The 26,369-nt window shown below is 49.2% G+C and overlaps 3 protein-coding genes across 4 annotated transcripts in view; all 3 read left to right on the forward strand.

The window, feature by feature from the left end:
* PTPRA (protein tyrosine phosphatase, receptor type, A) overlaps positions 1 to 19,194 on the forward strand; it is a 61,101-nt gene extending 41,907 nt beyond the window's left edge. For both annotated transcript variants that reach the window (XM_004687351.2, XM_004687352.2), the window contains 13 exons: positions 4,283 to 4,319; positions 7,079 to 7,176; positions 7,713 to 7,832; positions 9,006 to 9,172; positions 9,625 to 9,760; positions 10,435 to 10,584; positions 11,643 to 11,736; positions 11,985 to 12,061; positions 12,543 to 12,677; positions 13,446 to 13,571; positions 13,651 to 13,802; positions 17,819 to 17,954; positions 18,578 to 19,194. In XM_004687351.2, the coding sequence (XP_004687408.1) occupies positions 4,283 to 4,319; positions 7,079 to 7,176; positions 7,713 to 7,832; positions 9,006 to 9,172; positions 9,625 to 9,760; positions 10,435 to 10,584; positions 11,643 to 11,736; positions 11,985 to 12,061; positions 12,543 to 12,677; positions 13,446 to 13,571; positions 13,651 to 13,802; positions 17,819 to 17,954; positions 18,578 to 18,652 (1,503 nt within the window). In that variant the 3' untranslated portion in view covers positions 18,653 to 19,194. The remainder of the gene's footprint in view (positions 1 to 4,282; positions 4,320 to 7,078; positions 7,177 to 7,712; positions 7,833 to 9,005; positions 9,173 to 9,624; positions 9,761 to 10,434; positions 10,585 to 11,642; positions 11,737 to 11,984; positions 12,062 to 12,542; positions 12,678 to 13,445; positions 13,572 to 13,650; positions 13,803 to 17,818; positions 17,955 to 18,577) is intronic.
* Positions 19,195 to 19,293: 99 nt separating this feature from the next.
* GNRH2 (gonadotropin-releasing hormone 2) lies at positions 19,294 to 22,940 on the forward strand. The gene is made up of 2 exons (XM_012728252.1): positions 19,294 to 22,083; positions 22,217 to 22,940. Exons 1-2 carry the CDS (start codon positions 21,750 to 21,752, stop codon positions 22,390 to 22,392), a joined length of 510 nt encoding a protein of 169 aa, XP_012583706.1. The 5' UTR covers positions 19,294 to 21,749; the 3' UTR covers positions 22,393 to 22,940.
* A 209-nt stretch (positions 22,941 to 23,149) lies between these two features.
* Positions 23,150 to 24,663, forward strand: MRPS26 (mitochondrial ribosomal protein S26). The gene is made up of 4 exons (XM_004687002.2): positions 23,150 to 23,402; positions 23,507 to 23,653; positions 23,737 to 23,860; positions 24,438 to 24,663. The coding sequence occupies exons 1-4, from the start codon at positions 23,191 to 23,193 to the stop codon at positions 24,570 to 24,572; spliced, it is 618 nt and encodes a 205-aa protein (XP_004687059.1). The 5' UTR covers positions 23,150 to 23,190; the 3' UTR covers positions 24,573 to 24,663.
* Positions 24,664 to 26,369: the final 1,706 nt, after the last annotated feature.

Raw genomic sequence — 26,369 nt, forward strand, 5'->3', positions numbered from 1 at the left:
GAATATAGGAAAGAAGCCAAGTTTAAAAAGAGAAAGAGAGCAAGCTAGCAAGCGCAAGCTAAAGAGATTTTAAAGCACATGATGCCCTGAAGAGAACAATAATGATGAAATTTGTACACCCATGTTCACAGCAGCATTAAACACTACAGCTTAATGATGGAAGCAACCCAAATGCTATGGAGAAACAAAATATGGCATATAATGGAATATTATTCAGTCTTTTAAAGGAAAGGAAATCCTTGCAAATGCTACATGGATGAATCTAAAAAACATCATGTATACTACGTGAAATAAGCCAGTCACAAAAGGGCAAATACTGTATGACTGCTTATATGCCTAGAGGTACCTAGAGTAATCAGAATCATAGAAACAAAGTAGGTTGGTGGTTTTTCATAGCTAGGAATATAGGGGAATTAAATTACTATTATTTAATGAGTACAAACTTTCAGTTGAGGAAGAGGAAACAATTCTGGAGATGGATGGTGATAATGGTTGCCTAAGTTAATGCCACAAAACTTTATACTTAAAAATCACTCAATGTGGGCCCTCCCTGGTGGTGCAGCCGGTTAAAGCACAGCACTAAGAAGCTAAAGCCACTTCATCATGAGTTTGATCCCCACCCTGGAGGTGACCCACATGGCGTGGCAGACCTCTCCTGACCTGTCCGCTGCTCCCCTCAGCTGTGTACTTTGTTGATCTGCCTGTTCTGCTCCACACTCTGGTGAATTTTCTCACTGCCCCTGCATCTCTGACATGTATGTACCCCAGTTCTGTATACATAAATAAATAAATCTTTTTTAAAAAATATCTAAGTGCTCCATTTCATGATATGGATGTCTTACCACAACTTTTTCAAAGACTACTAATGGAGAGAAAATGTGTTGAACTAAGAAGGGGCATGTCTTTCTCTGAGAGTCACTGGTACAGAGAAATATGCAGTAGTGTTGTAGTTGTTGGTATGCAGGAATCAGAGTCAGGGAATTCATCTGTTTTCGCTAAAAGTCAAGGCTTTCTGCTAAAAGAAGGGTATGGGAATGTGACATGAGAATGGTGAGGCTTTAGAATAGTACCTGAGACCAGTAAGAATATAGAAGAGAGAAAGAAAAGGGCATGTCTAAGATGTAAAGCACTGATGTTAGGACCAGTGTCAGTTGTGTGGTTTTCTCCACCTGTACCCTAGGCTTTGTGTGTACAGTAAACAAATGGTATCAGACAAAGGGATAGGGTGTATCGCTTGCTGCTTCAAGTAATCAGCCAGATAGAAGTGAAATGGCCATATTTATATATTGATCAGTCACGTCACCATGTGTAGCATGGATATAGTAGGGGCCTGTATAGTTGGGAGCTGTTAGTTGGTCACAGATAATGAGGGTCCTTGGAAGGAGGGGAAGCAAACAAAGCAGAAAAATTTGGAGGCAGAATGGTGGATGATTGTACATGGAGAGTAGGATGATGAACATAGAACTATTTAGCATACAGTTGGACATGTTTATCTATCTGGAGCTCAACAGAGGTAGTCCAAAGTGATCGCCTTAAAAGTCATTAGAGCAAAGAGGAACCCTGGCGCCCAAAGACCTCTTCCAAGCACACTGAGCAAGGGGCATGGTTGGGTGAGACAGAAGGAAACAGGGATAGAGGAGTATAGAGAGTGGAGCGTGGAGGAAGTGTTTGGTGGTCAGTAAGTTGATGTGCAAACGTGAGAGCCAGTGCTGAAGGGGAGCAGATACGTTCTGGACAGTTAGGGCAGACAGTGTCATTTCACTGAAGCAAACTGAAGCCCTCTGTTGCAGGTTGCCAGTTACCCACATTTATCAAACCCTTTCCCCTTCAATCTTATTAAGATAGTTTACATAACAGATTCATCCTTTTTTTTTTTTTTGTTAAGATTTATTTATGCATACAGAACTGAGGTACAGGCCAGAGATGCAGAGGGGGTGAGAGGATTCACCAGAGACAGAGGGGGAGCAGAACAGGCAGATCAACGAAGTATATGCTGAGGGGAGCAGCGGGCGGGTCAGGAGAGGTCTGCCGCGCCATGTGAGTCACCTCCAGGGTGGGGATCAAACTCATGTTGAAGTGGCTTTAGCTTCTTAGTGCTGTGCTTTAACCTGCTGCGCCACCAGGGAGGGCCCAGATTCATCCATTTAAAGTGCAGTGTTCAGTGATTTTTAGTAAGTTTGCCATCACCTTAATTAGAATATTTTAAATAGCATTATTGTGGTGTAATTTACATAGTGTTAATACTCATTTGAAATTTATAATTCAGTTTATTTTAGTTAATTTACAGATACATGCAGCCATCACCAACCTTAGAACATTTTCATTACCCCAAAAGAGAAACCTATACCCATGAGCTATTGCTTACCCCAATAAGACGTTCTTGGTTATGTTGTCCTTCTCATCCACTAGTGAGTTAGTCCTCATTCCACCCCAGCAGCCCCACTTGCCCAACCCCTTTATGTGTAAAGAGTAACATTAAAGATAGATCTTGAAGAAAAGTTGTACCTGGTACCCCAGAACGGTGGCAGCAGGCATAGGGAATGGGCCTATAGCTTGGGGAACACAGGTCTGAAAGCAAACCTGTCATTAGTAAAAAAAGGAGCTGGCAGGAGGGCTTCCAGCCTGGAATGTTCAGAGGAGCCAGTTTTTTCACTCACCTTTAGCTGTCTCAGAGGATGTGGGGTCTCTAGAAGTGTTTTGGTAGAAATGTAACTGTAGCCCAGAATAAGCTGGCATTTGACTTTTAAGAATTCAATGTCTCAGGAAACAGGGAGCTACATTTTATCTTTCCCTTGAACATAATGCAAAAAGGATAAGTAGTAGTTCTGCCTCATTCTAGTTACACCATATCGAGTACAGACATATCTAGTTACACCATATTGGTTAAGCACCGCTGCCATATCACTGTGGAGGTATGCTTTCAGGGGAGACATGGCACACTTCTAGGAAAGATGGGGCAGGGAAAACTTGGGGCTAGTGCCTTTCTACTGTGCTTTTAAACTGTTCTCGGCATGTGTGCTCTAGTGAGAATTTAGTAGTGACTTCTTATGGAGCCAGGATATGATGTGACTTAACATACTTTAAAAGCATCTCAGTTTTAATTACAAGTTTAGTACCGTAAGCAGAATGCAGCAACCTGGATTAAGACATTCTCAATTTCTACCTTCTGTGATTAAAAACATTTGCAGAAACTTAAATTTCTCTTCTCAAGAACAGTTTTAAAAAGCTTTTTGATCCAAGTGCCCTAGACTTTGGTGATGGCACATGGGTGATTTGGTGATGGGAAGCCCATGGGGATTACAACTGAGATGGAAAAAGGCACAAAATGATGTAAAAACAAACCATTATATTATTTAAAAATAAAACTTCCTGACCCTGACTCTAAATATTATCTGTCTCCAGGCCTAAAGTTTCTCCTGTCTTGGGAAGTGACCCTCCCCTCCCCCGTTTAAAATGGAATAGCAAGTGGGTCCACCTCAGATTCAGGCTTGCCCCTTTAATTCTGCCACTGCCTTGCAGACGTCATCATCTTGGTGTGACATGGTACCCCATCCATGAAGCTGTGTCCCTCATTGTGCTTCTTACTGTTGTCTGAGAGCAGCAGTAAGAGATCTTTAAATGATTTTTTTACTTAGGCTATCTTGATAAATATTGCGTTGAAACTGTGAGGTTGAGATTTGTAGCTAAGCAATGACTAAAAAAAGTTACTGCCACTTGTCATTTTTTTTTTTTAAGAGACACCTCCTCAGTTAAGTGGCACCCCATGCTCCTGCATTCCTTGGTTCTCACTTGGTTCTCAGTAGGAGAACTCTGTTGTCAGGTCCTGAGAGCTGTTCCACCATTGCCATGGGCTGTTCCCAGAAAGATTTTGCACCTCAGTAAAGTATAATCAGAGTTACCCTTTTTCCTTGCTAGTGTGAACCCAACTTTCCCAGAACCACCACTTATGACTTAGGGGATCCTTGTCCATTAACACTAATACCCAAATTTCCAGCTGTTTAGAAAGCACCAGAAAGAAGGTAGAACATAGGAGTTGGTACTTGTATATTCTTATACTTGTGTTCATTAGTTACTCACTTTCAGGAGGCTACCTAGATCGTATAATCTTTGATTCCTGCTATCCAAAACTAATCCCTAGAAATTTCTAAAGAGGAAGTCTTTGTTTATTGCCTGGACCATTTCACAAGGGAGGCTTTGATAACTGGTTGGGAGTCTGGAGAACTTTATTCCAATCCATTTTTCATTTTCACTTTTTTTTTCCCTATTCCCCACCCTCACCCAGGGCTACCAAGAAAAGAACAAATTCATTGCTGCACAAGGTAAAGTAGTGGTAATTTTTTATTCTTAAACTTAATCATGTGCTCATAGTGGGCTTGACTTTTTTCCCTCCAAATACTAAGTAAGAATGCAGGGCTTTTTGATATTATCACCCGAAAGAAATGTAATCTGTCGTGCAGGTTTATAACTGAGGGCCTGTATCTTGATGACTTAGTGTTACAGGAGCTCTTTAAAAGAAATCTTTTTATGAATGTTCATAAAAAGACAGGAGAGGACCATTCTCATACTCACTCAAAACACAGTCTGAGGAGGCCCTTTGTCTTTGGGACCCTTTGCTAACCTTAAATTCCAGACAGACCGCTCAAGAGTTCAAATTTGCAATCACTTTCTAGAGAGAATTGGTTACCTCACAAGGGCCAACCTGGCTCATTTCCTCCCCTGCTCATGAAGCTTTACTGTTCTTCATAGACTCATGATCTAGGAGCTCTCATAGCATGAACCCAGTGCCATAGTCCTTTGCAGATATTTTCACAGCCTGCTGATATCGCAAGTATCTTCACCTTTGGGATTCCAGCAAAATTGTCTTGATGTTTATAACATAACTTCAGTATTTCAAAAATGCTAGTCACATTTTAAGGCTCAGCAGCAATATGTGGCTAGAGGCTACCACGTTAATGCAGATATAAAACATTTCCATTGTTTTAGAAGTTCTAGTAGAGAGAACTATGAGGGAGATAAAATGCAAGTAGTAGGTGGTTGGGAAAGCCTCAGTCCTGCCCGCCCTTTACAGTTTCCGCTTGGGCCTACACACTGCAGCGGGTAGCTTTTCCACTCTCAAAAGCTAGCTGTCCATTCAGGCCCACCCTCCACGTTCCAGCTCAGCTACCACCCAATCATAATTTTGACGCCAAAACCACAAGCAACTCTTATTTTTATTTGCCATCCGACCTTATTGATGCTAAAAATATTTGTTTAATAAAGGTTGACTTCCTGATGGACCTCTTCTCAGATTCCAGTCCTTCTGAACCTTTTCACAGTACTTGACTCTCCTTGAAACCCCTCAGTTCTCTCCTGATACTCACTTCTCTTGATTGTTCTTATTTTTCTAAATATTCTTTCTCTGGCTTTTATTCTTTCTGCCTGTTAAGTATAGTTTCTCCCCCAAATTTGTGGGTACCTGCTTCTTCCTTTTCTGTCTCTTGTGACACCACTTTGCCTCTCCATCTGCCCTTCCTTGTTCTCTTTCCCAGACATTTTGTTCTGTCTGAACTTGAAATGCTGACAGTGTCCTTCTTTTCTTCTCCCCATCTGTATTTTCTTTGCGAAATCTCATCTAAAATCTACCTCTGTTTAACTGGCTGCTACATCTCTTGAGTTCCTGAGTCACATTTTCAAACAAATTTTGTAGCCCTCCACCTGCATGCTCCCTAAACTATAGATTCAACATCAGAAACTATACATGACTTTGTCAGTCCTAAAACTGCTTTCTACCTATAGTCTCTGGCTGTCCCCATAACTGGAATGTAACCCACCTAATCAGATTAGATTTGTTATCTTCCAGATCCCTTCATCTAAACAGTCCTCTTTGTTTCTTTCTCTGAGATCTGTCTGACACTTCACTCCTACCTTTTATTCCAGCTCTGTTATACTGCCCTCACTCCTGGTTCTTACAGACCCAAGTTGGCTCCTTGCAAGACACTTTCTGCCAGAGGGTCCTCTCAATGCAAAACTTGTCAGGACTCATGGAAATCCTGTGATTTGCCATCATCTGAGACAACCCCCTGTATCCTCCCCTGCGCATCCCTTATTCTTCCCATCGCCATCTTCCACCTTCATAAAGACCTGGCTGAACTTGGAGCCCCTGGATAGCGCATGTACTTCTCGCTGCTAACCCCTTACTCCTGTGCCTGGGATGCCTCTTTGCCCTGTGCTCCCTCTTTACACTTCATCCACCTGGTCTGTGTTCTATGATATTGCTCAAATGTTACCTCTTCCAAGAGTTTTTCCTTATCTTGCCAGGCAGTGAAACAGTTCCCCCCTGAACATCTTAGATGTATCTATTTCTATTACTGTTTTCTTTTTAATGTCGTTTTATTGTTTTTATGTTTACCAAAGAGAATACAAAATTTAAGAAAAAGGTATTGTAAGACATAAAAACCAAATCATCTTTTTCCTTCACTTCTTTAGTCTAATCCAACCATTTTTATGTATTGATAAACATAATTATTTAATCCTCTTACAAACTACCTCACAGTTTGACTTGGAATCATGTTAAAAGCCTTCTTTCTTCAATGTCATTTTGGATTGGTTGCCCTTAGGTCTCTGAGAGAGTTACCATCCTGAGCCATCCCTTCACCAATACTCTGGGATTTCCATTAGCCTCTCCTCTGTGTTAGATCCTATTTCTCTCTGTTTGCACTCTCATTTTTGTTGAAAAATCTTCTCATGGCTTCCTAGAAAAGGCTGTGTGGGAGGTAAATTTTCAGTTGTAACCTGAGTATATCACCCAACTTCTCTGTTGCTGATGACAACCTGAGAGCATGGTAGGAAGGAATCCATGAGTTATCGAGCAGTTAAGCTCTCTGGCCCATAAAGTTCATTAGTAAGCAATTATGTTCTTCCTTGGGAAACATTGTGTTCAAGTAGAGATGGACATGTGCATTATTAGTGGACTTGGATATTTAGTTGGAGTAATATAAGGGCAGATTTCTAAAAATCAGGAATGATTGTTCCCAATTTTCCAGCATCTGTGGTCTCTTTATTGTGTATTTTCCTCATCTTTGCTTATTGGATACTTTAGGACCAAAAGAAGAAACAGTGAATGATTTCTGGAGGATGATCTGGGAACAAAATACAGCCACCATCGTCATGGTGACCAACCTGAAGGAAAGAAAGGAAGTGAGTGGAGAAATTAGGTAGAAGGGCCCCTGATAACAGGCAGCTCTGTGCCAGAGCTCTGAGTTTGAGCCTGGGTGTCCACCTTTGTGATTACTGTGCCAGCTCTATGCCTACTAGACTATGCCATGACCTGGAAACCTCCAGTTAATCTTGGGTGCGCTTAGGGGACAGCATTTCCTGGTATCTGATAGTGAAGCAAGTCATATTGGTTCCAAAACAACAGGGAAGACTTGGGTCTTTAGTCATAGAAAAGTCACTAAGGGACTTTCCTTCCATAACTGCTCTAGTCCCTCATTTCCTGGTTTCCAGTCTCTCCTCCTTTGTTGGCAGAGGGAACTGTGAACTGAGTCCCTGAGGGGTACGAAGGAGCTGAGGCTCAGGCTGACCTGGCTATCCAGTCCTCTAGCTGATCTTCATTTTTTTATGGCTGCCAAGTACATGCCTGGTAACCCCATTAGTTGGCCACAGCCAGCATCAGTCCTGTGCTAGGAGTGAGAGGCCTGAGATCAGAGCTCGTGTGTGTCTGTTTCTTTCAGTGTAAATGTGCCCAGTATTGGCCAGACCAAGGCTGCTGGACCTACGGGAATATCCGTGTATCAGTAGAGGATGTGACTGTCCTGGTGGACTACACAGTGCGAAAGTTCTGCATTCAGCAGGTACTGTCTCCTTCCCCCTTTTCATTTTTCCCTCTGGAACAGCTGACCACTTAAGATGGCACAATGGATTGTAGAATCCCCTCTCTTACTCAGGGTGGTCAGGATATGCTGTGTGTGTGGTATGTTTGGGCTGAAACCAGAGACCTGTGCTCTCAGGGAACTGTGGAAGTAGCATATTTAGGATTGGGAGGAAAAGTGCATTTGAGCCAGGTCTCTCAGGTGTGGTGTGATCTCCTGGGCACTTGTCTCACTGCTCCTCCTTTCTTACTCCAAAGACTCCTAATATCAAGGCAGTGGTGGGCACTGCTCCTAGCTCTTTAGAATGACACTGGAGATTTGAGCAGAGGTCACTTTCAGCTGAGGACAACATGGTACTATAAAAAGGAGACAGCATAATCAGACAACTATAAACTAGAGACACTCTGTAGGGGAGATAGAAGGAAAGGGATCAAAGCAAGGATGGGAAGAGCACAGGGGGCTATGGTGAGGGTGCACGGGTGGACTGGCGGTGGGGACTATGGGACCACACTTGAGAAAAGAAAGCAGCCATCGATAAGGGAAAAAAATTGTTTTTTTGTTTTTTAAAGAGTTACCTTAATCAGAAGTTCTGCATTTTCGTTCTGGCCTTAAACCATATACTGGTTCTGGATCCTTGGCCAGGTTGTATAATGTTTTTTGTTTGTTTTAAGATTTATTTACTTATGCTTACAGAACTGGGGTACAGGTCAGAGGTGTGGTGGGTGAAAGGATTCACCAGAGACAGAGCGGGGAGCAAAACAGGCAGACTGACAAAGCATACTGCTGAGGGGAGCAGCGGGTGGGTCAGGAGAGGTCTGCCATGCCTTGTGGGTCAGCTCCCTGGCCAGGGATCGAACTCATGCTGCAGTGGCTTCAGAGAGCCATAATGTGGTGCCTCAGCTTGTTGCGCCACCAAGGAGAGCCCTGTGTAATGTTTTTAATTTCATTTTCCACATCTGTAGGCCGAGAAGAATGATTGACAGCCCTACCTACCCCACGGGGTTCCTGGGGAAATTCTCTGGTTAAAATTTCCTTGGATACACTCTCATGTCTCTGTTGTTTCTGATAACTGCAGCTGATCCTGGCACCTAAGCCTCACCTATCCTCCCCTGGTGCTACCCTACCCCACAATGACAGGGTGTCCTCACTTCACAGGTGGGCGACGTGACCAACAGAAAACCTCAGCGACTCATCACTCAGTTCCACTTCACCAGCTGGCCAGACTTTGGGGTGCCTTTCACCCCTATCGGCATGCTCAAATTCCTCAAGAAGGTGAAGGCCTGTAACCCTCAGTATGCAGGGGCCATCGTGGTCCACTGCAGGTCAGTGTGGCTGACCCTTGACTCCCCACTCACACCACATTCTTCCCCCGTGGCCAGTTCAGAGGTTAGGGGCCTTAACTAAGGAGATGGGCACAGAGCAGTTGAGTTAATGTGGCCCCAAGAGAAGCAGAGACTCTTCAAGTTAGGTGCTGGGTGGAAAGCCCTTGAGGAAAGAGGGAAGGGCAGGATTTTCTAGGAGGAATACCCCACCTTGGCTATGAAGCCAAGAAACTGGGTTGGGTGCTGCCTTGTATACTTGGAGCCTTCAGACTGTTAAGTGTTAAGGTTCCCTGGCCCTGAGAGGTGGAGGTAAAGGTACAGCAGATTTTTGTCTCCTTGAGAGCCCCAGCTCTACCCATTCAGAATGCAGAGTCTGAGGGAAGAGCCCCAGCCTGTGCTGCCCACACCGTTTATCTGGCTATCCTGGTAACACTCCTGCTCTCTGGCTTCAGTGCGGGGGTAGGGCGAACAGGTACCTTTGTCGTCATTGATGCCATGCTGGACATGATGCATACAGAGCGGAAAGTGGACGTGTATGGCTTTGTGAGCCGGATCCGGGCACAGCGCTGCCAGATGGTGCAAACAGACGTGAGTAATGTATAGATAGGCAAGGTTGAGGGCATTCCAGAAAGAAAATCTCTGCCCACCTAATGGCTTACTTACTTTCCCATGTTATTGTAAATAATCGTCGTAGAGTGAGGTGAAGGGCCCTTATAGATAATGTGCTAAAGGAAATGTGAGTCGCAGACGCAGCTGTCCCTAGGGAAATGAGAAAGCAAGTAACACTTGCACTAGGCTTTAAAGATAAGAAACAGATCCTGAGGGAAATAGACAGGAGACAACTGAGAAAGCCAGTACCCAGAGATGTGACGCAACTCAGCAATGTCTGGGATCAGCAGTGAGAGGGTCCCTGATTAGGGAGCACAGAGTTCAAAGGGACTGGGAGGGAAGCTGGCACAAGTTTTGCCACCAGATTTCAACAGCCCCTGCAAACCTGTGCTTGGAATGAGCAGGAGTTGAATTTGCCCTTTCTCTAGCCATGCATCCCAGGGACAGTGCAGATTAGGACTCACCTTCCCAGCCAAGCATCCCAGAGACACACATTTCTATTCCTGCCTCATTGAACTGGAAGGAGAACAAGTAATTTTTTCCCCTGATCAGGGCAAAGAAGTGGACTGGAATCAAATAGAGGTGGGAGTGACCTGGCCCCTCAAAGGCCACATTGTATGTAACTGGGAACTTGGGCACCACCCATCTTTCAGATGCAATATGTCTTCATCTACCAAGCCCTTTTGGAGCATTATCTCTATGGAGATACAGAACTAGAAGTGACCTCTCTAGAAACACATCTGCAGAAAATATACAACAAAATCCCAGGGACCAGCAACAATGGATTAGAGGAAGAGTTTAAGGTGAGTGGGAGCTGAATCACCTCTCAAATTGAGGGTCCTTTTTCTATCTAGGTGACATAGGTAACTCCCTATAGAGTCACCAACAAAAGGTGAGAGAACGCCCTTGTGAGGCACTGGTGACTATGAGGACAGGTCTCTGACCCTTTACTTGTATTCAGAGTCACTGCCAGCCATCTGCACATTAGAATCAGTTGAGTTGTGTTTGAAGGGAAAACACCAATGGTTTTTTGGTCTTTTTAGCATCCCACCCCCACAGCAGTTATAATATGTGGTGAAAGCAAACTTCTTCTGTAAAGGGCCAGAGAATAAGTGTTTAGGCTTTATAGACCCTCCAGTCTCTGTTGTGACTACTTAATACTGCTGCTGTAACACAAAAGTAGCAATCGACACTATGTAAGCAAACAGGCCTGCCGTGTTTCCCTAAGGCTTTATGTACAGCCAGCAGGTCAGATTTGATCCATGCATTATAGATTGATGGTCCCTGCTACATTGCCATTAAACAGTGGTCTCAGCACTCTTATCAGAGCTCAGAAATAAGGCATTCTGGGTGGGGTAAGGGAGCCTAACTTTCTTAAAGCCATCCTTGTTGAACTAATGTGCACACAGTCACCTCAGGATTCTGTTACAGTGCAGGCAGGTCCTGATTCATGTCTTGAGTTGGGACCCAAGCTTCTGCATTTCTAACAAGATGAGGCTGATGCTTCTGGGTCACAGGTTAAGCTTTGAGTGGCAAGGATCAAGAAGGAACCTTACAGTCAGGGGAAGGAAGATGTACATTTGTATAAAGTTTTCTAAAGTTGTCTGAGACAACCTCTGGTGGTGGACCAGGAGGGGAGAGAGGAAGGGAAGGCACTCTCCTGTAGGGCAGGGATTCTTTCTGCAGTTCTTGTTTTGCTCACTGAGCTTAACAATGAAAGAAACTGTTCATACAAAGAATGCATGGAGTGAACAGGACCAGTGTGCAGGGCAGGGTGACTAGGCTGGAGGCCTGACAGGTGTCATCCTGTCAGATTCAGTTACTAGGATCAGTAATATTTCCCCTCCCCTTTCTAATTCAGAAATTAACATCAATCAAAATCCAGAATGACAAGATGCGGACTGGAAACCTCCCAGCCAATATGAAGAAGAACCGAGTTTTACAGATCATTCCATGTAAGATCCTGCTCCCACCCCAAAGTCTTAGTGCCCCTTCCCTCATCATCCCTTCCAATTCTCAGTATTAATGATCAATTTAGAAGTAAGAATTACGGCATTGCCTCTTTGTTACTTCTAAAAGTGTGAAGATGAAAGACCCTCCCTGTGGGCTAGGATTCACCACATCCTTACCCACCTGGGGTAAATTCTGCCAAGGGGCCTCGGGTGGGGAGGAACAATGGAAAGACAAGCTGCTGTCCTTGCAGATGAATTCAACAGAGTGATCATTCCAGTGAAGAGGGGTGAGGAGAACACGGACTATGTGAATGCTTCCTTCATTGATGTAAGTGGTGGCTGTGTTTCCTGAGCTTCTGATGCCCCATGGAAACTCAGCTGTGCCTTGCACTGCTGCCATCCAGCGCTTGGAAGATTATGCGTCCATCATCAAATGCAGAATACATAACCCATCCCTGTGAGCTTGTCTGTTGGGCCCCAGGGAGCAGAACGTGGTAGGAGACTAAGGGTACACACCAGTGTAGCAGCTGCAGAGAAAAATTCACAACGTAAACCACAGTCAAAAGCTGAAAACACCTTTCATCTTTCTATCCTATTCTCTTCATCCTTGGCTTCTAGCCCCCTCCCTGCTTTGTCTCACTATAGACAGAAGCCAGCTGGTCAGACAGTTTGGTTCTGGGCCAAATGGGACCTCTGCCTCAGAGGTTTGCTTCCGAGCACCCCGTCCCCCCCTAAGGGCCTGTCTTCACTAGCACCCCTCTCCCTCTCCACTGAACCTCCTCGCCCCTATGTTGATTTGCCCTGTGCAGGGCTACCGGCAGAAGGATTCCTACATCGCCAGCCAGGGTCCTCTTCTCCACACGATTGAGGACTTCTGGAGAATGATCTGGGAGTGGAAGTCCTGCTCTATTGTGATGCTAACAGAACTGGAGGAGAGAGGCCAGGTGGGTACAGCAAGGCTCTGGGGTGTCGGAGAACAAACGCATGAAAGGGGAGTTGAGGATGAAAGTATATTTGGACTTTTTCTTTGACTTCAACCATCCAAAGTGTTACTTCCAGCAGTACTGCCAGTCAGTCAGTGTCTGACAACCGGTAGCTTCTGCCAGCCGCAGCCTGTGTGCAAGGTGTGGTAACAGACAGATGAAAAGCAGCACCTCCTGCTCCTGAGCACCGGGAAAAATGCGGAGGCACCACCACTGTGGGTTACAGCGCCAGAGAGAGAAGGGATGAAGGACACTGGGCTCAGCTATGGGAAAGCCCCATGACTGGGAGGGATGTAACTGAGTTCAGTTTTTCTGGATTAGCAGGCTGACATGCATATAAGAGGCTCTAGAATTTGGAAATACCCCCAAGGGAAAACAAAAGGAAGGGGAAAAAAAATTGGAACAAATGTATTCATTCCTCTCCCCCTGTAGCCTACCGTTGAGTGTTGGATGTAACTGTGAGCCAATGATCAGAGCTCAAATTAGGCCAAGTAATTCACCTTCTGGTGTTAAATAATTATTTCCAATATTGGAATTAAGTGTAATTAGTGCCCTGGCGAAGACTGGGTTAAGGAGCAGTGGTAAGTCATGCAGTGCCCCTCCACTTCACCTTGGGATGAGAGGTGCTAAGGGGGCAGCCTTCTCATCAGGGGGCCGTTAATTATGGGCCAACCCTCCGCTGTCTCATGTGGCATCCTGAGTCCCTCACCTCTCATGTTTGCCGTCCAGGAGAAGTGTGCCCAGTACTGGCCCTCAGATGGACTGGTGTCCTATGGAGACATCACAGTGGAGCTGAAGAAGGAGGAGGAATGTGAGAGCTACACTGTCAGAGACCTCCTGGTCACCAACACCAGGGTAAGAGGTCTGGTGGACAGGGCTCCTCACCCAGGGAAAGCAGAGTTGCCTCTGCCTCTCTCATGCCCCTTCTCCACAGGAGAACAAGAGCCGGCAGATTCGGCAGTTCCACTTCCATGGCTGGCCTGAGGTGGGCATCCCCAGTGATGGAAAGGGCATGATCAGCATCATCGCAGCCGTGCAGAAGCAGCAGCAGCAGTCAGGGAACCACCCCATCACCGTGCACTGCAGGTACCTCCCACCCGGCCCTCAGAGTGGGGACAGGAAAGTTGGGGATGATGGACATGTGTCAGCTGGGATAGGGCCAGTGAGAGGATCTCAGAGTTTGGAGAACCAGTGAAGTGACAACTGGACAGGTGAATGGAAAAGCTGGCAGTGGGGAGAGGAGCTGTCCCCCACAAGAAACACAGGAAAAGAGCAAGGGAGAACTAGTTTCACAATAGTTTGAAGAAAAATGAATAAGACTAAGAACATGGTTGTGAAAGAGAAGGGAAAGGTAGCTCCCAGATACAGGTGACCACTGCCAGGAGGAAGAGGCCTGGTAAAGGGCTCACTTGGAAGCAAGAGTGATTTTGCCTGGGACATGTTGGGGATTGTATTTTGGGAAAAGCTCTTCCATGAGTTTGTATTGATTGTCTCTTTCAAAAGAAAGGATATATAAAAATTTCTACAAAATGGTTTTGGAAACATTTAAAGGAATTTCTAAGACTTTATCCAGTAAATTTTCTTCAGGTAGCCAAAAAAATAATTGTAAGGGGTGAAGTTTATAAAAAACTACATAATTTCCAGCTTACAGCTGTGCGCCTTGGTGAAGCAGTGACGAGTCTAACCTAAACATGTGTAACTGGGTCATCAGCTACACTCTAGCTCACTTGGAGCGACGGTAAAGTGATGAGAAACCTGCTGCTGTGTCAGTGTGGAATAATCCTCTAGATTTATTGTTTGGTAAGAGCAGTGGAAAAATTAGTATATATGTATATACAGAAGTTGGTGTTCGCATAGATCACCTCCGGGTGACATGCAAGGACTGAATGGTGTTGGCATTTTTCCAGAGAGGAAACTGAAGGGTAGAGAAACAGACTAGGAAGAACACTAGAACACTATTTTGGAAGAAAAAAAGTGGCAAGAGCGCACCCTGCTGCAGAGACGGGACACTAAGCGGGAGAGGTGCTGACCCCAGCAGTAAGCTAAGACCCAGGAATGGAAACAGTGAACACGGTTTTTTGCCCATTAGATCAGCAAAACTAGAGCCACTGCTTGACTGCCAAGTAAATACTTTCTTTCCCAAACTGTTCTCCCTCGGTCATCCTTTCCTGGCAAACCCCATTATTCCCTAGCTGCCATGCACCCAAATGTGGCTGAAGAGCGCCCTATTCCCAGGTATTGCTTTATATTTCTCACTGTTGGTTTTTGTTTGTTCTAAGATTCATTTTATTTATGCATACAAGAGCTGGGGTGTCAGGCAGAAGTGAGGAGGTGGGGGGAGGATTCACCAGAGGCAGACTGACTGAAGCACACTGCTGAGGGGAGCAGCGGGCAGACAGGAGAGGGCTGCTGCGCCCTGTGGGCCACCACCCAGACCGAGATGAAACTGGCTGCAGTGGTTGCAACACAGACATATAGCTTCATGGTGCTGAGATGTAACCTCTTGCGCCACCAGAGAGGCCCCTGCATTTCTGACTTTTGTCTTGCAGTTGTCCCCTAGTGCTTTTATAATTGGGGGGAAGTCTCTGCAGTCCTCCTGTGTCTCCCACTCTTCTGGACCCAAGACAAGGCAAACTAGTGCCCAGTGCCAAATCTCACCTGCTACCCGACTTCATGTGACACACTTGAAAGCTATGCACTCTTCAGTGTTTTAAATGTTTTTTTAAAAGATCAAAAGAATGTTTCATGTTGTGAAAGTGACATGAAATTCAAGTTTCATTGTCCATGTGAAGGGTCTTTGGCATGGAGCTCTGCCTTGTTGGCCACGGTTGCACTCAGACTGCCACTGCAGAGTTGAGTACATGTGGTGCTTTCATGGCCTCACTGCTGTCAGCACACCGGCAGTCACAACTGTGCGGTGGTACTTCAGATTTTTCTCTTCCCAACAAAACTTGAGGTACTTTTTATCTAGACCTTTATAAAAAAGCTTGCCAACCTTGGTCTCAAACCTCCAACACCTCTCTCTTCCTCATATTTAAGAGATGACCTTGTTTTCTATTTGACTAAGAAAAGAAGATGCCAGCAGAGAGAATTTCCACTTGCTCCCACCATTGAGTTGCCACTCTGCTCAGCTGTTGCTGTGTAGTATCACCACAGACTAGCAAGCACACGTGTCTGTCTCATGCTGATACTCAGCTGGGAAAGGAGTCTCTTCCAAATCTGTGGTTGTTGGTGGCATTAGCGCCTTTTGAACTGCTGGACTAAGGGCTCTGTTTTCTGAAGCTCCTTGCCACGAGGACCTTTCTCAAGTGTTGCTCCTATCACACCAGCAAGTCTTTCCTTGCATTGTGGTCTCGTGTAATGTATCACATACGTGTCATTGTGTATGTCCTATCACCCTTGCAATGTTTTCTGTTGGTTAGAAGCACCTCCAGGGGAGGGATCACACAAGGGCGGGGATCTTGGGAGCCACAGTGCAGTGTGCTGTGCCTCCCTCCCACCTGGATACCAGCTAGCACCTTTCTGTCTCATTCTGCCTGAAGATGGCTTCTTTCACTGTCCTTCCATGCCAGGTTTTCCTCTGGATAACTGCCATCTTTGTACAGACACGATATTTCTCCCATCTTAATATTAAGACACACTTTCCCCTCTACTTTTTACCTGTTTCTTTGTTAATAGTAAGCCTCTCAAAAGATTTGCCCAGGGCCTCCATGGTAGCACAAGGGGTTAAGTTGCAACACTATGAAGCACAAATGTGATCCCCAGCCAGGGAGCTGACCCTCCTGGCACAGCAGACCTCTCCCATGTCACCCCCCCGTCCCCCTCAGCAGTATATGTCAGTGGATCTGCCTGCTCTGCTCCCCACTCTGTCTCTGGTGAATCCCTTCTCATACATACCTCTGGCCTGCGCCCAGCTCTTATATGCATAAATAAATCTTAAAAAAAATTAAAGATTTGTCCTTACTCCTACTCACCATTATAGCTGCTCTTGTCAGAGCCATTTGTAACCTCCGTGTTCCTAAGCCTCAGCTTCCTGTCCATCAGCATTAGACAGTTGCTTGCTCACTTCTCTGTGGAATGTTGGAAAGGATGGCTCCTCTCCTGGTTTCTGTACTCACTTGATGGTTCCTTCCCATCTGTGGTCAAGGGTCCAGTCCTTGGCTCTCTTCCATCAGCTGACAGCCCATTCCCCTCCATGAACTCACCAGTTTCCTGCCTTTAATACCTGCTCCCAATCTCTATCACCAATTCACTCTCCCCACTAAACTCGAATTTGTATGCCCAGATACCAACTCAGCATTTGGCATCTTCGCTTTAAAGGGTTCAAATCTTTCTTCCCAGCCCTGCTACTCTACTGCCCTCTGCAAATTGGTAAGTGGTTATTTTACCCACTTAACTGGTGAGATGCCTTCAAGCCACCCTGCTCACACATGTGCTTTCTAATACTCTCCAGCAGAATCATTTCGGAATCAGGGACTCATCCCTTCCCCATGACCTCTATCCAAATCACCATTCCTTCTCCGCACCAACTACCAGCCTTCCTGGTTTCTCTGCTCCCACCTTCCCCCTGTGCTTAGTTCCCAACCGAGCAGCATACGAGCTCTTTCTAAAACTTGAGTCACGCCACTTAGCATCCCACGATAGCTCCCAAGATGCCTCATGATCGAAGGGCTCTTTCTTACTGCCCCACCACACAGCAGGAACTCAGTAGGAGTCCAGTAGGTGAATCATCTGGTGACGTTGCACAGAAGGGATAGCGTGATCAGTGTGTGTGGTGCACACACACCAGGGCAGAGGCTAGAGTATGTCAGGAGGAAAGTGGTCAGAACTCTAACCTGAGTAAGCAGCAGGGCAAGCCAGGCATTTTGAAGGTAGCAGGTGAAGCCTCAGTGCTGAGGGACTCTTCACCACTGGCCCTTGGCAGACAAAGCAGGTTATCAGGCAGGGCGCTGGGCACACTTTCTGTGTGAGCTCCTGTGGGTAGGAGCTGGTGGGCCTCCAGCAGCTCCAGCTTTTGCCCTTACCTGCTGATTCCGCGGTCATATGCCTTTTCCCAACAGCAGGCTGAGGCAGGTGTGCTGAGTGTGTCTGCTTTGTTACAGCGCGGGAGCAGGACGGACGGGGACCTTCTGTGCCCTGAGCACAGTCCTGGAACGGGTGAAAGCAGAGGGCATTTTAGATGTCTTCCAGACCGTCAAGAGCTTGCGGCTGCAGAGGCCACACATGGTCCAGACACTGGTAAGCTGCCCCCGTATTGTCTTTGCACCACACTCTTTGCAGCCCCTCTCTGTCGACGGGAGTGGGGGGGGGCACTCTTCCAAGGGCCAGCTGGTTGTCAGACGACTGTAGCCCCAAACTAACAGCTTCGGAAGACAGGCCACCCTGTCAGAGAGGCTGAAGGAGCTGCCTGAGAGCCCTCCAGAGCTCATCTGCTCTCCCCCTGAGTCCTGGGTAGGGAACTCACGTGCTCCCTGTCATTGGTCTGACCGCAGTCCAGTCTCTGGTAGCCACTGAGTATGGAGCGAATATCCAAAAAAGGCTCTTTCACCCTGTGAAGCTAGAACTCTGAGTCAGTAAGTATGAAATGGTCTGGGGGTTGATGAGGCTTTTAAAATTGAGGCACCTCCACCTGTTGGCCATGGGGAGGTGAGGGTCACACCTCCAGCTTCCCAGTCTGCCAGCCCACTCACATCTGAACGCTTCAGGCCTAGGGCCATCAGATGCTGACAGGCAAATCAGGGCTCAGGAAAGTCCAGAAACACTGATTCCCCTGGACTTTTTATGTTGCCAAAGCTATTTGGAACTGCAGGCATTGTGTGCTTTCTCGTAACCCTGGCTTTTTCCTCGATTTTACTCTCCAGGAACAGTATGAGTTCTGCTACAAGGTGGTGCAGGAATATATTGATGCATTCTCAGATTATGCCAACTTCAAGTAAGAGGCGATGAGACCCCCATGGACAGAATTGCCTTTAATATTTTGTAATATTCTGTTTTGTTAATATACCCAAAATCGTGTATATATCTTATAACTGTTTTAGAAATTGGTACATAGGCTTCTATTACCTATTAGGTGGAGATTTTATATGTAAATGTGTTAGCACTGATAGTCCTTTTTCCAATGTTTTATTGGGGAATTAAATAGTGTGATGTTTGGATTGGTATCGTGAAATCATCTGCCTGGAAATTGGGCTATATTGTTCTTTGATTCATACATCTGTTCCTGAAGAAACACAAAACCCATTCCAGGTAGCTTGTCATCAACTAAGTTTTTAAAAGCACAAAGTTCTCAGAGCCCTTGGCAGATTGGATGTCCCAGCACTCCTGTTCAGACTCCTGCCCCCTCCTGCTCTGTAAATAACCCCCTCCCTCTCCATCCGGCCCCTCTCCCACCACCCACTCCAGTGGCGCTAAAGGACTAGAGCGGTATCTCTGGCACCACACTAGGGATTATCAGGTAATAAAAGCTTTGACTCCCTGAGGAAACGTTTCTCCCTTTGTCTGGGGCGGGGCAGCCACACTGGGGCTGGGCCCTCTGCTACTGTTCTGTCTGGATTTGCCGCAGAGAGGGGCAGGCCTCCCGACTCCTCTCCCACAACTAGAGCACCCCCAGGTCAGGACCAGCCTTGCTCCTTGAGAAGGCAGCCAGGCATGCCGGAAGGGGCCCAGCTTTGAGACCAGTGACCTCTTCATTCCTGGTGCTTCACTAGAAAACTGGATTGTATCATCCTGTCCAGAATAAGTCTTTGTATCACAGTTAAGATGTTAAATAGCTTCCCTTTCATGTCTGTCCTCATGTCCGGGACTTATGTGGAAGTTACCTCCATAGGCCAGGATGGTGGAAGTCTTAGATCCCAACTTGATTTCAACCTTGGTATGTTAGACACAAGTGTCTAACTCTCGTGTCTTCAAGTGAGATGTTAATTTATATCTCGTGTAACAGCTCAGACCCAGCATCCTCCATCTCATATTCCAGTGTCCCTTAGGATTTTATTCTCATCCTCATGGTTGAAACCAGGTCACTGTCCTTTCCCAGGGAGAACAAGCAGCTGCATTTTTTTGTTTCCTTTCACATCCCGCTAGCTAAAACCTAGTCATAAGCTATCCCCAGCTATAAGGAATACTGGGAAAGCAGCCTTCAGTTGGGGCCACAGTGGAGAGGGTGAGTCTGCCGCCTCCTCGTAAGCCCCTCGTCACGGGAGCAGGAGAGTAAACTGGTTGCTGCGCCGTCAGTGCAGCGCTGAGTGCAAAGGCCAGTGGAACCTATCACCGAGGCCTCGACATCCAGCGAATGAGCCAGGAGTGCGGCTTCCAGATGGGAGCCAGCTACTCAGTGTCGGGTGGCAGGGCGTTGTGACACAACCCATAGAAGTTGGCCGGAGGCACCAGCCTCACACTCCCAGTGCCCAGCGGTTCGCCCGGCCCCTCCTGCCGCCTGCCCAGCAGCTTACCCCCTCCCCTCCCACTATGCTCCAGCCCTGATGGTTTCATCCTGTGTTGGCTCCTCCATGTTGGGCTTTAGCCTAACACCCTGCCCTGTTTCTACAGCCCCAGCTAACTCATCTTCACCTGAGGCCACCTGGTCAGCAGGGTTACTCCAGCAGAGCCTGAGCTGACGACAGCGGCTCCCAGGTGTGCCGAGGGCTTGGCATTAGTTAGACTCCACAGGTGAACAAATGGCCTTCTGAATTCTGCCAGAGGGCTGGGAGGGAAAGGCCTGGCTACAGTTACAGACTGGAAGGAGACCACAAGCAGTCCTGGAAGGCCAAGTCTGTTGCCAGAGAGAAAAGGAGACAGAGCTTCCCGAGGGAAGCTAGCTCTGATTTGGGTTCTACAGGAAAAACTATAAATTACAGAGATAATAAAAGCACCCCATTCCTCTTTTAAAATGAACACCAGCAGCTTTGAATAAAACATTTTCTATTTCTAAATCAGAACTAAGCTAGTTTGTTGAACTTCATCCTTTTCACTAAACCACAAAGCAAATGTTCTAAAAAATGACTAGGTAACCCTACATAGAGGAACAAAAATCTGTGTTTCCCAAAACAACTGTGCATACAACGTACACATTCATCTCACGTTTCTGCTAAGTGAATAAGATCACACCCACCCCACAGGATCTGACGCACCCGCCCCTCCTGTGCCAGCCACAATGCCAGGCCTGACCCCAGCCCTCGCATTCGCCCTCAGCCCAAATGCGGAGATTGGCTATTAACCCTGCAAACAGGCCTCTGCCCCAGGAGGCTGGTGGCTGGCGCTAGAAGGCTGAGCTGACGCAGACTGAGAGCGGAAGTCTGTTCCTAGGTCCCAGGGCAGCTGGGCCAAATCCACGCATAGTCCCCGGTTAAGCACAGGATGGTGAGGGTTGGAAATTGGAGAGAAAGTTACCAGCACAGAGGGTGCACTGCCCCCACAGCTGGGGCCCGCTAGGAGGGCAGGAGACCACATCTAGACAGGCTGGCCTCACACCCACCTCCACCTGGCATGGCCCAGTCTTCTGTCCAGGCATGTGGCTGAGGACTATGGCCCTAGCCCACCTTACAGGCAGACAAGTCCTCAGGAGAATGGGCCTGGCCTCCCCCAACCTCTCACAGGCTGGGGGGGCTCCCTACTCTTCCACTGAGACCTGAGCTGGGTGGGGCTTGCCCCTGTTCTGGGCCCCTAATTCCTTTTTGGCTTAGTGAGGGTTTTCTCAGCCTGAGGGCAGATGGTTGAGAAAGAGCCTAGGGAGTGGGAAGATGAGACTTGAGGCAGGACCAGGCTGGAGCAGGAATCCTGTGATTTGTCTCTGGGAAGACAAGGGCAGGGATCATCTGTCTGGTGACTCCAGCATCTGTCTGGTGACCCCAGCACTTGTGGCTGACACCCTGGAAGGGAAACGGGGCGGGGAGGGGGCTGGTGGCCAGGAGCTGGGGGTGGAGCTGCCTGATCAATAAATCCCAAGCTCTGTCTGGAGTCCTGCCACCACCTGGAGGAGCCACTTTATCCACAGTTCTCTGGTAAGTGAGCAGGCTGATCCCCCCAAAAAACTCCTGGATGGGGCTCCACCCTGGGTGCTTGGCTCACCGTTCCTCTCCCCCTTCCAGTCCTACGAGGAAGCCAGGCCCAACCTCTCTTCCTGGGCTTGCTGCCCCTAGTGTGGGAGGGCAGCACACCCAGCCCACAGACCCCTTGCGTGCTGCCACTGTCCACAGGGACAGCTCTGCCATGGCTGGCTCCCAACCGGGCCTCCTGCTGCTGCTGCTGCTGCTGCTACTGACCACCCACCCAGGATCTTCAAGGGCCCAGCACTGGTCCCATGGATGGTACCCTGGAGGAAAGCGAGCCTCGGGCTCACCCCAGGACCCCCAACGTGCCCCTAAGCTGCCAGGTGGGTGATGGGCCTCCCTAGCCTGAGTGGGAGGAGGCGGTGTTGGCTGAGGTGCCTTCACACCTAGAGCTCGGGGTGGGCTTGGGGTAGGCGGTATCCTCCGCCCCTTTCTGAGGGAGGGTCCTGGCTGCAGCAGGCAGGCCTGGCCAGGTTACCCACAGCCTCCCAAGCGATGCCCTGCCCACCCCTGAAAACAGTGTGTCCTGGAAGAGCAGGACCGAGGCCCAGTGGCCCCTCCGCGAGAGGCAGCACCTAAAGCAGACTCTGCCGGTAAGCAGGGGGAGAGGGTGTTTGAGATGCCCGCCATAGCATGCCATCTGCTCTCTCTCCCTTTTCCATAATTCTAGACAGTTTCTAAAATACTTGTGTTAAAGTAAAAGATTAGGAGCCACTAGTGGAGTAGAAGTAACTACTAAAACCTCCATAAACAGACACTGGGCAGAGGTGGGGCCCGCAGGAAAGACCCTCAAGCGTGGGTGGTGGTCACCGCCAAGGCACCAGGAAAGCCTGAGCGGTTGCAGAACTCTCCAAAGCCAGAGCAGAGGCCAGGTGTGGGGAGTTGGCCGCCTGCTAATTGTCAGGTTGGATTTCAAAGTGGACCAGGGGAGCACTGTCAGACGGGAAGAATTAGCAACTTCTCTAAGGCAAGACCTTACCACCTGATTTAGGCTGATGGGAGCGCAGGTTTTCAGATCAAGCTTGTTATGGGCGGGTAATGCCCCCTGCCAAGGAGCTAGACAGCCCCCAGCCTGGGTCCTCCAGGAAGCCGGGACCAGTGCGGGGCGCAATGACCAAGCCCTTCCCCCCTCCACAGACCGGACTCCGAGCACCACGCCCCGTCACCCGCCAATAAAGATGTGAGGTCCCAAACTGTTGTCTGAGTTCTGTCCTTTCCCCGTCCCTTTCAGGTGTGGGCCCTTAGGGGATGAAGGCCCGGCCCCCTGGCCGGAGGGGGTGGGAGGGACAAGCCCCGCCGGGAAGGTCGAGCCAGAGCCAACTCCTGGGCGGGGCGTGGACAGAGCCCGCGAACTACATTTCCCATGGTGCCGCGCGGCCACATCCGGGGCCCGGGAAAGCCCTGCAGCCGGCCGCCGGGCGCCCTCGGCCATGCTGCGCGCGCTGAGCTGCCTGGGTGCGCGGCCCGGCTGCCGGCCCCCTGCCCCGCTGCTGTTGCCCGCGCGGGGCCGCAAGACCCGCCATGACCCGCCGGCCAAGTCCAAGGTCGGGCGAGTGGCCCAGGCGCCTGATGTGGACCCTGCGGAGTTCTTCGTGGTGGCGGAGCGTTACCGGCAGTACCGCCAGACGGTGCGCGCGCTGAGGTGTGTGCGCCCGAGGGCAGGGCGGCCAGCGGCGCCCCAACGGGGTGGAGAGGGTTCTTGGGGTGCGCGGAGAAGGTGCCGACTGGGGTCGCGTCTGCGCCCAGGGCGGAATTCAGTTCCGAGGTGCGGAAGAAGATGCACGAGGCGCGGGTCGGGGTCCAGGCAGAGCGCAAAGCCCTGGAGGACGCGACTGAGCACAGCGAGCTGATGGCCTGGAACCAGGCGGAGAACCGGCGGCTGCACGAGCTGCGGTGAGCGGGGGCGGGACTGAGCCGCCTGACCCGCGGGGTGGACTCCGCGCTCAGTCTCGGCCCTCGGCCCTCGCCCCTCCCAGGATGGCCAGGCTGCGGCTGGAGGCGCGGGAGCAGGCGCAGCGGCTGGAGGCGGAACAGGCCCGTCGGGCCCAAGAGGCGCAGGCCTGGGCTCAGCTCAAGGAGCAAGAAGTGCAGCAGCTGCAGGTCGGCAGCAGGGGCTGGAGGGCGGCGACCGGGGCCCAGGGACTGGGGCAGAGAGCGAGCGAGTGCAGACTTGGGTTTTTCAAGAACAGGCGAAGAGTTGGGAGAGAAGGGGCGTAGCCAGTAGGGGTCACTTGGGTCCAAGTGACCAGAGGTGAGAGCTAACTGGGGAGGGTTCCAGTGGCTGCCAGGTGCCTGTGGGACCGCCCCCGTGCTTCACAGGGAGTTTGGGGTTTGCTTTATGGGTGATAAAGTCATTCAAGGGTTAAACGTGGGCCAAAATGGCCTGTCCAGCGAGAGAGGATGAGGTCCAGTTAACGTGACATGAGGGGAAGGGTGATCACTGTTTGAGAGAGACCCAGGCCACCTAGTGGGGCCGCACGTGCCGCGGCCGGTGGCCTGGGTGCTGGCTGAAGTGTCCAGGTAAGAAAGGACGAGGCAAGCTGCCTGATGCCCGTCACCGGAGGGTCCACCCAGGCAGCCGTCCCCAGGGGAAGCAGAAGCCTCTCCCTCAGTGGGCTGTGCGAGCAGGCGCAAATGCCCAGCACCCCTCTTCACCCGACCCTCTTTCTCCCAACAGGAGGAAGTGAAGACCTTCATCACCCGAGAGAACCTGGAGGCAAAGGTGCAAGCTGCTTTGGACTCCCCAAAGAGCTACAACTGGGCGGTCACCAGAGAAGGGCAGGTGGTCCGGCCACAGCGCCAGGGTCCCTAGGGACCCAGGAAGGAGAACAGCTGCCCAGGGACCAGTGTGTATGGGGATAGGAGGGTGGGCCCAATCTGGAATAAAGTTGGTGTTTAATGAAGAAAACGCAGCCTCGTCCAGTTTGGCTCTTAAAACTTCTGCCCCCTGCACTTACACTGGAGGGGCAGCACCCGCACAAACACCCTGTGCTGCCCGGTGTACAGCGCCTAACACAGTGCCAGGCCCCAGAGCTGCCCTCCTACACAGGAGCAAACTGGGCTGTGGCGGGGTCACCTTCTGAGCAGCGTCAAGGGCAAGTTATAGTCTGGGCCAAATCGGGCCTGCTGCCTGGTTTCATAAATAACATTTTATTGCAGCAGTGCTGTACCTAGCTGTGGACTACATGCTAGGGCAGAGATGAGTCACTGAACAGACTCATCCGCTGGGCAGAGTCTGAAATATTTGTTAGGTGACGGTTCACGGTCAGCTCTTGCTGACCGCTTTAGGGCTCCAGGTGGGAGCAGGTATCACTTAATACCTGAGACACAAGCTAACCACTGGCCAAAGACCTGCTTCTGTTTGATCCTGGGCTTTGCTGGCAAAGGTTGTGCCCTAGAGAGCCAGGAAACCCCGCTTCAGTGCCCTTCTCTGCCCATGGCCTCAGAGATTCACTGCTGCCTGGCGCTCCCAGCTTCCTGGACCACACAGCAGGTGGATGCTGGCAGGTTTGAGTTGCCCTGGCTGACTAAACCCAAGTGTGGCCTTGTGAAACCCTGTGGGCACTGGAAACACTGGGGGTCAAGTTCACACAGCTGAGTAAGCGAGCACAGAGACCCGCAGCCTACATTCACATGCAGGCCGTGAGGCAACCTCTGAGGGGAGGCCGAAGAGCTGTGACCTCCACTGAGGCAAGGAAAGTTAACAAGTTCCAGCATTTCAGTTACTTCCTGACCTGGCAAAATCTGGGGTTATCTTTGTTTTTTGATAATCTTCCCACTACTGTCAAGGGGAAGACATGAGATCGCATTCTGGGCCACTCTGCCGGCCTGTGACCGTGCAGGTGTTTCTCTCCACAAACCGCCCTGTGCCGAGCAGGAGCGCTCTCGCCACCTGCAGCGGCAGGGCCTCTTGTTCCCTCCTTTTCCTAATAAGCCTGCCCTTTTACAATGAAAAAAATCCATAAAAATAAAATGACACCTCATGGCTTCCTGGCCCCTTTGGTTGATAACAGAAATAAGACTTCACAAAAAAATCTCCAAGAAGGGTGAAGTGGGGAAGGGGGTCAAAAACTGGGGGGAGGGAAGTGCCCTGGACTATGGTGATGGCAAACGGGTGACTTGGTGATGGGAAGCCCAAGGGGATTGCAACTGAGATGGAAAAATGCACAAAAATATGTAAAATAAATACTATAAAATTAAAAAATCTCCAAGAAGCCCCTCTCTGGTGGCACAAGTTAAAAGCGCAGCACTATGAAGCTCTCCGCTGCCCTGCAGCTCAAGTTCAATCCCCAACCAGGGAGCTGACCCACAGGGCGCGGCAGACCTCTCCTGACCCGCCCGCTGCCCCCTCAGCAGTGTGCTTCATCAATCTGCCGTTCTGCTCCCCGCTCTGTCTCTGGTGAAGCCTCTCACCTCTTACCCCTCCCCCTAACACACACCTCTGGCCTACATTCTTGCTCTTGTATGCATAATTAATTTTTTTAAATCTTAAAAAAAAAAGTTACTGAGAGTATGTGGCTCCTGGCCACATACTGGTGCCGTCTGCCCGCGCAGGACCCCAGCCCGGCTCTTACTACCTGGGAGGCCTTGACACGGCCTAGCCTCTGTG

This window comes from Condylura cristata, unplaced genomic scaffold, assembly GCF_000260355.1.
Source record: "Condylura cristata isolate star-nosed mole 26May11 unplaced genomic scaffold, ConCri1.0 scaffold00022, whole genome shotgun sequence".
Lineage (NCBI taxonomy): Eukaryota > Metazoa > Chordata > Mammalia > Eulipotyphla > Talpidae > Condylura > Condylura cristata.